The sequence below is a fragment of the Oncorhynchus gorbuscha genome, linkage group LG19, assembly GCF_021184085.1.
Source record: "Oncorhynchus gorbuscha isolate QuinsamMale2020 ecotype Even-year linkage group LG19, OgorEven_v1.0, whole genome shotgun sequence".
Taxonomy (NCBI): Eukaryota; Metazoa; Chordata; class Actinopteri; order Salmoniformes; family Salmonidae; genus Oncorhynchus; species Oncorhynchus gorbuscha.
In genome coordinates this window covers 70,912,797-70,924,502 of record NC_060191.1, presented here as the reverse complement: position 1 = coordinate 70,924,502, position 11,706 = coordinate 70,912,797, and the positions used below count along the sequence as shown (strand labels likewise).

The following is an 11,706-nucleotide window of genomic DNA, read 5'->3' as shown; positions in this document are numbered from 1 at the left end:
GGAGCGGGGGCTGATATGTGTTGTCGTAGGTGGAGCGGGGGCTGATATGTGTTGTCGTAGGTGGAGCGGGGGCTGATATGTGTTGTCGAGCGGGGGCTGATATGTGTTGTCGTAGGTCGCGCAGGGGCTGATATGTGTTGTCGTAGGTGGAGCGGAGGCTGATATGTGTTGTCTGATGATATGTGTTGTCGTAGGTGGAGCGGGGCTGATATGGGGCTGATATGTGTTGTCGTAGGTGGAGCGGGGGCTGATATGCTGATAGTGTTGTCTAGGTGGAGCAGGGGGGGGCTGATATGTGTTGTCGTAGGTGGAGCGGGGGCTGATATGTGTTGTCTAGCGGGGGCTGATATGTGTTGTCGTAGGTGGAGCGATATGGGGCTGATATGTGTTGTCGTAGGTGGAGCGGGGCTGATATGTGTTGTCGTAGGTGGAGCGGGGGCTGATATGTGTTGTCGTAGGTGGAGCGGGGGCTGATATGTGTTGTCGTAGGTGGAGCGGGGGGCTGATATGTGTTGTCGTAGGTGGAGCGGGGGGCTGATATGTGTTGTCGTAGGTGGAGCGGGGGCTGATATGTGTTGTCGTAGGTGGAGCGGGGGCTGATATGTGTTGTCGTAGGTGGAGCGGGGGCTGATATGTGTTGTCGTAGGTGGAGCGGGGGCTGATATGTGTTGTCGTAGGTGGAGCGGGGGCTGGTGTTGTCGTAGGTGATATGTGTTGTCGTAGGTGGAGCGGGGGCTGATATGTGTTGTCGTAGGTGGAGCGGGGGCTGATATGTGTTGTCGTAGGTGGAGCGGGGGCTGATGTGTGTTGTCGTAGGTGGAGCGGGGGCTGATATGTGTTGTCGTAGGTGGAGCGGGGGAGCGGGGGCTGATATGTGTTGTCGTAGGTGGAGCGGGGCTGATATGTGTTGTCGTAGGTGGAGCGGGGGCTGATGTGTGTTGTCGTAGGTGGAGCGGGGGCTGATATGTGTTGTCGTAGGTGGAGCGGGGGCTGATATGTGTTGTCGTAGGTGGAGCGGGGGCTGATATGTGTTGTCGTAGGTGGAGCGGGGGTTGATATGTGTTGTCGTAGGTGGAGCGGGGCTGATATGTGTTGTCGTATGTGGTGATATGTGTGTCGTAGGTGGAGCGGGGGCTGATGTGTGTTGTCGTAGGTGGAGCGGGGGCTGATATGTGTTGTCGTAGGTGGAGCGGGGGCTGATATGTGTTGTCGTAGGTGGAGCGGGGGCTGATATGTGTTGTCGTAGGTGGAGCGGGGGCTGATATGTGTTGTCGTAGGTGGAGCGGGGGCTGATATGTGTTGTCGTAGGTGGAGCGGGGGCTGATATGTGTTGTCGTAGGTGGAGCGGGGGCTGATATGTGTTGTCGAGCGGGGGCTGATATGTGTTGTCGAGCGGGGGCTGATATGTGTTGTCTAGCGGGGGCTGATGTGCAGCCAAATGGGATTCTTTCCCTGCTCCCACGCAAAGAGGCAAGTAGGCAGCAAGAGAAGCTCAAGGAAAACAAGGCCACTCAGCCAGGTGTCAAACATACACCCCGTGTCTCCCTCGCCCCTCTCCTTCTCTTTTACCCCCCACTCTTCTCCTGTCTGTTGTTTCTCTCCTGGAGCCCTTGCCCCCCGTCTCACCCCTACCTCTTCCACTGTTCTCTACTGTAACCCCCATTCACCCCGTTATACCCCCCCCCCAACACACACACACACTTTGTGCACTTTGCTCGGTCTCATCTATTACACCACTTCCCATCTTCCACTTTGCTGTGTCCCCTCTCTTCCCCCCTGTCCCCAGTGTACCCTTTCCCTCCCCCTTCCTCCCTTCGTTTCGTGTGATGTGTGCCACAGTCGGGTCCAGACAAGAGGAATCTACTGTGTGTTGTCTCACACTACGCTGAGCACCGAGGGGGTGGGGGGTGGGGGGTGGGGGTTTATGTCTGTGGAAATCTACAAAGCAGCAGTCACGAATCACCATCTCGCTCACACAGCCTTGAAAACATCATTTTGGGAAATTACGGGAAAAACAAGGATAAATCCTTTAACTACTTAATCCCTTCTTAAACACGTGTGTGATCTGTCGTGTCACACAGAGAGAGAGAGAGAGAGAGAGAGAGAGAGAGAGAGAGAGAGAGAGAGAGAGAGAGAGAGAGAGAGGGGAAAGAAAGAAAGAGAGGGAGAGAGATAGAGAGGGAGATAATGAGTGAGAGAGGGATAGAAAAAAAGAGAGAGAGGGGGAGAGAACGAGTGAGAGAGGGATAGAAAGAAAGAGAGAGAGAGAGAGAGGGAGAGAACAAGTGAGAGAGGGATAGAAAGAAAGAGAGAGGGAGAAATAGAGAGAGAGAGAGAGAGAGAGAGAGAGAGAGAGAGAGAGAGAGAGAGAGAGAGAGAGAGAGAGAGAGAGAGAGAGAGAGAGAGAAACGAGTGGAAGAGGGACAGAAAGAGAGAGAGAGAGAGAGAGAGAGAGGGGTATAAAAAGAGACTGGAAAAGGAATATTAAGAGAGAAAAATAGATGAGAGAGCGAGAGGTAGTACGATTCAGGTAGTGTGTGTGAGACAGATGAGAGGAACTCTTTTGTCTTTGTGGGGTTCTCTCTAAATCCCAGGCCCATAGTATTATCAGTTGATTGAACCGTAAAGACAAGTTCAGGGATATCTCTGTGATCCTTCAGGTTGCAAGCACTCTAAGTGCTTGCAACCCATCAATATCTAACTAGATTTAAATATGCAGTCAGTTGGGAACAAGGCTGGGGAGAGGGTTGGAAGAGGTGGAGGAGATGGGGGTCATTTTGGGATGTGTAGAATTTAGGGGAGGCCGATTTGGTTTTGAAAATCGGGGGGGGTGTTCAGTTGTAGGTAGAATGGATGGTGGAGTTGGAGGGGTTGATTTTGGAGTTTTAGTTGAGGTTCGCTGCCTTGGAAGGTGCAGCGATGGAATGGCATGGTGGTTGTTGTGGGCAGCTAGACGGGTCAACTGTATTGATATGTTATGAGTGGGTAGAATAAGACATGATAGAATAGGGTACGATGGGGTAGGGTATGATAGAATAAACTAGGACATTATAGGGCAGGATAGGATAGGGTAGGGTACGATGGGGTAGGGTATGATAGAATAAGCTAGGACATTATAGGGCAGGATAGGGCAGGATAGGATAGGGTAGGGTACGATGGGGTAGGGTATGATAGAATAAGCTAGGACATTATAGGGCAGGATAGGGCAGGATAGGATAGGGTAGGGTACGATGGGGTAGGGTAGGATAGGGTAGGGTAGAATATGATAGAGTAGGATATAATTGGGTAGGACTGGGTAGGGTAGAATATGATAGGGTAGGATGGGATTGGGTAAGAAAGGGTAGTACAAGATAGGGTAGAATAGGGTAGGGTATGGTAGGATAGAATAGGATAGGGTAGAATAGGGTATGATAGAATAAGCTAGGACATTATAGGGCAGGATAGGGCAGGATAGGATAGGGTAGGGTAGAATATGATAGAGTAGGATATAATTGGGTAGGACTGGGTAGGGTAGAATATGATAGGGTAGGATGGGATTGGGTAAGAAAGGGTAGTACAAGATAGGGTAGAATAGGGTAGGGTATGGTAGGATAGAATAGGATAGGGTAGAATAGGGTATGGTAGGATAGATTAGGATAGGGTAGAATAGGGTATGGTAGGATAGATTAGGATAGGGTAGAATAGGGTATGGTAGGATAGATTAGGATAGGGTAGGATTAGGATAGGGTAGAATAGGGTACGGTATGGTAGGATAGAGTATGGGTAGGATAGATTAGGATAGGGTAGGATTAGGATAGGGTAGAATAGGGTATGGTATGGTAGGATAGGGTATGGTAGGATAGGGTAGGATAGAGTAGGGTAAATAGGGTAGGGTAAAATGTAAAATAGGGTAGGGTAGAATAGGGTAGGGTATGGTAGGATAGGGTATGGTAGGATAGGGTAGGATAGGGTAGGATAGAGTATGGTAGGATAGGGTAGGATGGGGTCGGAATATGATAGGGTAGGGTAGGGTAAATAGGGTAGGGTAAATAGGGTAGGGTAAAATGTAAAATAGGGTATGGTAGGATAGGGTATGGTAGGATAGGGTAGGATAGGGTAGGATAGAGTATGGTAGGATATGGTATGGTAGGATAGGGTCGGAATAGGATAGGGTAGGGTAGACTAGGGTAGATAAATAGGGTAGGGTAGGACGGGTTAAGATAGATTAGGGTAGGATAGAGTAGGATAGGCTAGGATAGGAGGAGATGAGAGGAGGAGGAGAGGAGGAGGAGAGGAGGAGGAGGAGGAGGAGGAGGAGGGTGTGAGGGGAGGAGGAGAGGAAGAGGAGAGGAGGGTGTGAGAGGAGGAGGGGAGGAGGGTGTGAGGGGAGGAGAAGAAGAGGGGAGGAGGGGACTCTTTCAGGTGCTTTGTCTATAAAGTGCTTCGTCTACGCCCTCTGTGCATGAGACAATGGCCCCAGATGCTCACACATAAACAGTCTACAAACACACAAAGGCAAATTGGCTTCCTGTAAATTAATCATGGAGCTTATCCTGACAAGATACCATCAGCCGCCTCTCCTTCACCCCCCCTCGTCTCTTATCCCCCCCCCCCTAAATGTTTCACATCAGCCGACTAGTAGTAATCATGTATTTATTTGATGTTGTGCTGAGGTATTGTAATAGAGGGGAGCTCAGCTCCAGCACCCACCCTTACCCAACATTCCTGCTAGGCTAGGTGTAGAGGGGAGCTCAACATTCCTACTAGGCTAGGTGTAGAGGGGAGCTCAACATTCCTGCTAGGCTAGGTGTAGAGGGGAGCTCAACATTCCTGCTAGGCTAGGTGTAGAGGGGAGCTCAACATTCCTGCTAGGCTAGGTGTAGAGGGAAGCTCAACATTCCTGCTAGGCTAGGTGTAGAGGGGAGCTCAACATTCCTGCTAGGCTAGGTGTAGAGGGGAGCTCAACATTCCTGCTAGGCTAGGTGTAGAGGGGAGCTCAACATTCCTGCTAGGCTAGGTGTAGAGGGGAGCTCAACATTCCTGCTAGGCTAGGTGTAGAGGGGAGCTCAACATTCGTGCTAGGCTAGGTGTAGAGGGGAGCTCAACATTCCTGCTAGGCTAGGTGTAGAGTAAAAGCTCAACATTCCTGCTAGGCTAGGTGTAACCTATATTGTAGTAGAGGGGAGCTCAACATTTCTGCTAAGCTAGGTGTAGAGGGAAGCTCAACATTCCTGTTTGTCTAGGTGTAACCTGTATTGTAGTAGAGGGGAGCTCAACATTCCTGCTAGGCTCAAAATTCCCATTCTACTGTTGAAGTCATGTACCCTTCCCCTATTCTACTGTTGAAGTCATGTACCCTTCCCCTATTCTACTGTTGAAGACATGTACCCTTCCCCTATTCTACTGTTGAAGACATGTACCCTTCCCCTATTCTACTGTTGAAGACATGTACCCTTCCCCTATTCTACTGTTGAAGTCATGTACCCTTCCCCTATTCTACTGTTGAAGTCATGTGCCCTTCCCCTATTCTACTGTTGAAGTCATGTACCCTTCCCCTATTCTACTGTTGAAGACATGTACCCTTCCCCTATTCTACTGTTGAAGACATGTACCCTTCCCCTATTCTACTGTTGAAGACATGTACCCTTCCCCTATTCTACTGTTGAAGTCATGTACCCTTCCCCTATTCTACTGTTGAAGTCATGTACCCTTCCCCTATTCTACTGTTGAAGTCATGTACCCTTCCCCTATTCTACTGTTGAAGTCATGTACCCTTCCCCTATTCTACTGTTGAAGTCATGTACCCTTCCCCTATTCTACTATTGAAGACATGTACCCTTCCCCTATTCTACTGTTGAAGACATGTACCCTTCCCCTATTTTAGTGTTGAAGCCATGTACCCTTCCCCTATTCTACTGTTGAAGTCATGTACCCTTCCCCTATTCTACTGTTGAAGTCATGTACCCTTCCCCTGGAATATGTGATGCCACACAGAGAATGGATTCAGAGAAAGACGAGAGAGAGAGAGAGAGAGAGAGAGAGAGAGAGAGAGAGAGAGAGAGAGAGAGAGAGAGAGAGAGAGAGAGAGAGAGAGAGAGAGAGAGGAGAGAGAGAAAGAGATGGAGAGAGAGAGAGAGAGAGAGAGAGAGAGAGAGAGAGAGAGAGAGAGAGAGAGACAGAGAGAGAGAGAGAGACAGAGAGAGAGAGAGAGAGAGACAGAGAGAGAGAGAGAGAGAGAGAGAGAGAGAGAGAGACAGAGAGAGAGAGTAGACTAGAGGGCAGAATTATTTTGCTGTCTAGGAAGTACAGCTTGAGCAGAACTCACTCTCATTGGCTGTAGGCATTAGTGAACAAACCACCGAGCCTGTTCTTTCTTTCTCCTCTTCTGTTTATTGTTTCATTCCTCCTCTCTTCTTGTGTTAGCTCTTTTTTCCCGTAGGGGGATGGGGTATGAAGAGTGTGTTGATGTGTGTGTGTGTGGGAGGTTGACGGGGTTAGCTTGTCGTTTGAGCGCTAAGCGAATGTGTCAGTGCCAAGGGCAAGGGGTCTTACTGCAGGAACCAGCTCTGTCACGGGAACAAGGAACACACCGCCCCTAGGGGCCTCAATGAGCGTGTGTTTGTGTGTGCGCATGCGCATGTGTGTGTGTGATAGTGTGCTTAGAGTGCTTGTCTGAAAATTCTTTCTGAGCGCACATGTGTGTGTATGAGTGTCTGTTTGGGTGGGGGAGGGGGTGGGGTTGGGGGTGGGAGTGGGGGTGGGGGTATATGCGTGAGTGATTGCAGAAAAACACAACAAGAGAGCAATACATAAACCTGGGGTGAACTGAGGTCGTCTCAACCATGGCCTGACTGAACACAACCCCCCCCCCCCAAATCACACGCCAAACAGACATAGACAGGCTCACACACACACACACAGAGAGAGAGAGAGAGAGAGAGAGAGAGAGAGAGACACTCACACGCAGGCAGACACATGGACTGGCTTTCACAGACACACACATAAACACACCCACCCTGCTGATCCTGTCTACACTCCACAATCTTCTCTCTCTGAGCCTCCAGGAAGCATGTGGACATTTTGCACGAAATCAAACACACAAAAAAAAAACACTCATCCACACAGACAGAGAGACAGACAGAGAGATACAGACAGACAGACAGACAGACAGACAGACAGACAGACAGACAGACAGACAGACAGACAGACAGACAGACAGACAGACAGACAGACAGACAGACAGACAGACAGACAGACAGACAGACAGACAGACAGACAGACAGACAGACAGACAGACAGACGAAGGTAAATATACCACAGAGAAATCGATCCTGTAGACACGGACGTGACATAAAGGACTGACATGGAAGAGGGGGGCCAATAGAAAGACAGAAAGAAAGAGTGATACATCTGTTTTTCTCCCTCTTATAATGTCATTGTGTTGTCAGAGAATATAGACTTTAAGACAAAAGCACCTCACAACGAATGACGGTCTGCCATTTGTCTGCCGTTTGTTTGATGTTAGTTTTGGCACGGTGTGTTTTATGGACCAACCACCGGTAGGCAATTCTAATCCGCATTTCACCTGTTTCTAATTGTTGAATCGGTTTGCACTCAGTTTGCAAACTCTGTTCAGAGGTGCTAAGTATTCTCGGGCCGGTGTGTCCATGCCTTTAGAGAGGGGCTATCTGGCTCTCTCTTCTGACTCTCTCTGACTCTGCCATAGGGGACAAGCCTACAGGGTATCAACCCAAGAAAACATAAACTACTAAATCCCATTCGATGTCACCAAGCCAGCCTCCACATTACTGGGCTTCCTTGACCTTATTTACAAACCTGTGCCTCAAAGACAAGTGAACTGTCAGAATGTCAACAGAACATCCTCTGGGTTCTGATTCTGACGGATCCTCTGGATTCGCAACCCCTATTACCAGCCTGTTCAACCTCTCTTTCATATCGTCTGAGATCCCCAAGGATTGGAAAGCTGCCGCAGTCATCCCCCTCTTCAAAGGGGGAGACACCTTGGACCCAAACTGTTACAGACCTATATCCATCCTGCCCTGCCTATCTAAGGTCTTCGAAAGCCAAGTCAACAAACAGGTCACTGACCATCTCGAATCCCACTGCACCTTCTCCGCTGTGCAATCTGGTTTCCGAGCCGGTCACGGGTGCACCTCAGCCACACTCAAGGTACTAAACGATATCATAACCGCCATCGATAAAAGACAGTACTGTGCAACCTTCTTCATCGACCTTGCCAAGGCTTTCGACTCTGTCTATCATCATATTCTTATCGGCAGACTCAGTAGCCTCGGTTTTTCGGATGACTGCCTTGCCTGGTTCACCAATTACTTTGCAGACAGAGTTCAGTGTGTCAAATCGGAGGGCATGCTGTCCGGTCCTCTGGCAGTCTCTATGGGGGTGCCACAGGGTTCAGTTCTCGGGCCGACTCTTTTCTCTGTATATATCAATGATGTTGCTCTTGCTGCGGGCGATTCCCTGATCCACCTCTACGCAGACGACACCATTCTATATACTTCCGGCCCGTCCTTGGACACTGTGCTATCTAACCTCAAAACGAGCTTCAATGCCATACAACACTCCTTCCGTGGCCTCCAACTGCTCTTAAACGCTAGTAAAACCAAATGCATGTTTTCAACCGATCGCTGCCTGCAACCGCATGCCCGACTAGCATCACCACCCTGGATGGTTCCGACCTTGAATATGTGGACATCTATAAGTACCGAGGTGTCTGGCTAGACTGTAAACTCTCCTTCCAGACTCATATCAAACATTTCCAATCGAAAATCAAATCAAGAGTCGGCTTTCTATTCCGCAACAAAGCCTCCTTCACTCACGCCGCCAAACTTACCCTAGTAAAACTGACTATCCTACCGATCCTCGACTTTAGCGATATCATCTACAAAATTGCATCCTAAACTCTACTCAGCAAACTGGATGCAGTTTATCACAGTGCCATCCGTTTTGTCACTAAAGCACCTTATACCACCCACCACTGCGACTTGTATGCTCTATTCGGCTGGCCCTCGCTACATATTCGTCGCCAGACCCACTGGCTCCAGGTCATCTACAAGTCCATGCTAGGTAAAGCTCCGCCTTATCTCAGTTCACTGGTCACGATGGCAACACCCATCCGTAGCACGCGCTCCAGCAGGTGTATCTCACTGATCATCCCTAAAGCCAACACCTCATTTGGCCGCCTTTCGTTCCAGTACTCTGCTGCCTGTGACTGGAACGAATTGCAAAAATCGCTGAAGTTGGAGACTTTTATCTCCCTCACCAACTTCAAACATATGCTATCTGAGCAGCTAACCAATCGCTGCAGCTGTACATAGTCTATTGGTAAATAGCCCACCCATTTTCACCTACCTCATCCCCATACTGTTTTTATTTATTTCCTTTTCTGCTCTTTAGCACACCAATATCTCTACCTGTACATGACCATCTGATCACTCCAGTGTTAATCTGCAAAATTGTAATTATTCGCCTACCTCCTCATGCCTTTTGCACACAATATATATAGACTCCCCTTTTTTTCTACTGTGTTATTGACTTGTTAATTGTTTACTCCATGTGTAACTCTGTGTTGTCTGTTCACACTGCTATGCTTTATCTTGGCCAGGTCGCAGTTGCAAATGAGAACTTGTACTCAACTAGCCTACCTGGTTAAATAAAGGTGAAATACATTTTTTTTATTCTGATTCTGATGGATCCTCTGGGTTCTGATTCTGATGGATCCTCTGGGTTCTGATTCTGATGGATCCTCTGGGTTCTGATTCTGATGAATCCTCTGGGTTCTGATTCTGACGGATCCTCTGGGTTCTGATTCTGACGGATCCTCTGGGTTCTGATTCTAATGGATCCTCTGGTTCTGATTCTGATGAATCCTCTGGGTTCTGATTCTGATGGATCCTCTGGGTTCTGATTCTGACGGATCCTCTAGGTTCTGATTCTGATGGATCCTCTGGGTTCTGATTCTGACGGATCCTCTGGGTTCTGATTCTGACGGATCCTCTGGGTTCTGATTCTAATGGATCCTCTGGGTTCTGATTCTGATGAATCCTCTGGGTTCTGATTCTGACGGATCCTCTGAGTTCTGATTCTGACGGATCCTCTGAGTTCTGATTCTGACGGATCCTCTGGGTTCAGATTCTGACGGATCCTCTGGGTTCTGATTCTAATGGATCCTCTGGGTTCTGATTCTGATGGATCCTCTGGGTTCTGATTCTGATGGATCCTCTGGGTTCTGATTCTGATGGATCCTCTGGGTTCTGATTCTGATGAATCCACTGGGTTCTGATTCTGACAGATCCTCTGAGTTCTGATTCTTTTCGGCTACAATAGGTGTCAAACCCCCAATGGAAAGAAAATAGAATATAGGCCTATATCATACACACAATGCTGTCACCTTCTTCTCTCCTCTCTCATTGTCCCACCTATCACTCCTTTTCAATTAAACTTCAATTAAAGGGCTTTATTGGCATGTTAAACATATGTTAACATTGCCAAAGCAAGTGAAATAGATAATAAACAAAAGAGAAATAAACAGTAAAAATGAACAATGAACATTACACTCACAGAAGTTCCAAAATAATAAAGACATTACAAATGTCATAGTATGTCTATATACAGTGTTGTAACGATGTGCAAATAGTCAAAGTACAAAAGGAAAAATAAATAAACATAAATATGGGTTGTATTTACAATGGTGTTTGTTCTTCACTGATTGTCCTTTTCTTGTGGCAACAGGTCACAAATCTTGCTGCTGTGATGGCAACTGCCTGTCTGCCTACGGCGGCCTTTCTCAATAGCAAGGCTACGCTCACTGAGTCTGTACATAGTCAAAAATGTCCTACATTTTGAGTCAGTCACTGTGGTCAGGCATTATGCCACTATGTACTGTCTTTGTAGGGCCAAATAGCATTCGTTGCTCTGTTTTGGGGGGGTCTCTATGTTTTGGGTTGGATAGATTTGTCAATTTCATTCTTAGGTTTGTCATTGTTGTTCATTTTCTTAGGTTGTCTGCTTGACATTTTTAGATTTGATAGTGAAGCTGAGAGGTCAAAAATACTGTTTAACGTTTTCTGAGCTGGGTTGAGGTCAGTGGTAAAGTAGTCTACAGTACCGCCTCCAAGAGATGAGCTATAGGTGTACCTACCAAAGGAGTCTCCTTGAAGCCGACCGTTGACTATTTTACATACCCAGCGTCCGACAGACCTGCAAGAGTATTTATTGGTTATGTTGTTGTAGTTGTGTCTTGGGGGGCATATGGGGGAGGGAATGCTGTCACCTCCAGGTAGGTGTTTGTCCCCCTGTGTGCTGAGGGTGTCAGGTTCTTGTCCAGTTCTGGTATTTAGGTCGCCACAGACTAGTACATGTCCCTGGGCTTGGAAATGGTTGATCTCCACCTCTAGGATGTTGTAGTCGACTGCATCCTTATGTAATACATGTATCACTATCCACTTTAACTATGCCACTTTGTTTACTTTGTCTACATACTCATCTCATATGTATATACTGTACTCGATACCATCTACTGTATGCTGCCCTGTACCATCACTCATTCATATATCCTTATGTACATATTCCTTATCCCCTTACACTGTGTATAAGACAGTAGTTTTGGAATTGTTAGTTAGATTACTTGTTGGTTATCACTGCATTGAACTAGAAGCACAAGCATTTCGCTACACTCGCATTAACATC

The 11,706-nt window shown here is 47.8% G+C and overlaps 1 protein-coding gene across 1 annotated transcript; it reads right to left on the bottom strand.

Annotated features, from left to right (window-relative positions):
* Positions 1-268: 268 nt before the first annotated feature.
* LOC124004960 (extensin-1-like) lies at positions 269-1,966 on the bottom strand. Its single transcript, XM_046313763.1, has 2 exons — positions 1,792-1,966; positions 269-1,452 (listed from the first exon to the last, which is right to left on the bottom strand). Exons 1-2 carry the CDS (start codon positions 1,964-1,966, stop codon positions 269-271), a joined length of 1,359 nt encoding a protein of 452 aa, XP_046169719.1.
* Between the last annotated feature and the right edge of the window lie 9,740 nt (positions 1,967-11,706).

Excerpts from the sequence above, each read along its gene's own strand:
- LOC124004960 (XM_046313763.1), bottom strand. The coding sequence starts at position 1,966 with ATGGTGATTCGTGACTGCTGCTTTGTAGATTTCCACAGACATAAACCC. Across the intron at positions 1,453-1,791 it reads GAGGAAGGGGGAGGGAAAGG|GGAAAGAATCCCATTTGGCT; the intron begins GTACACTGGGGA and ends GCGTGGGAGCAG.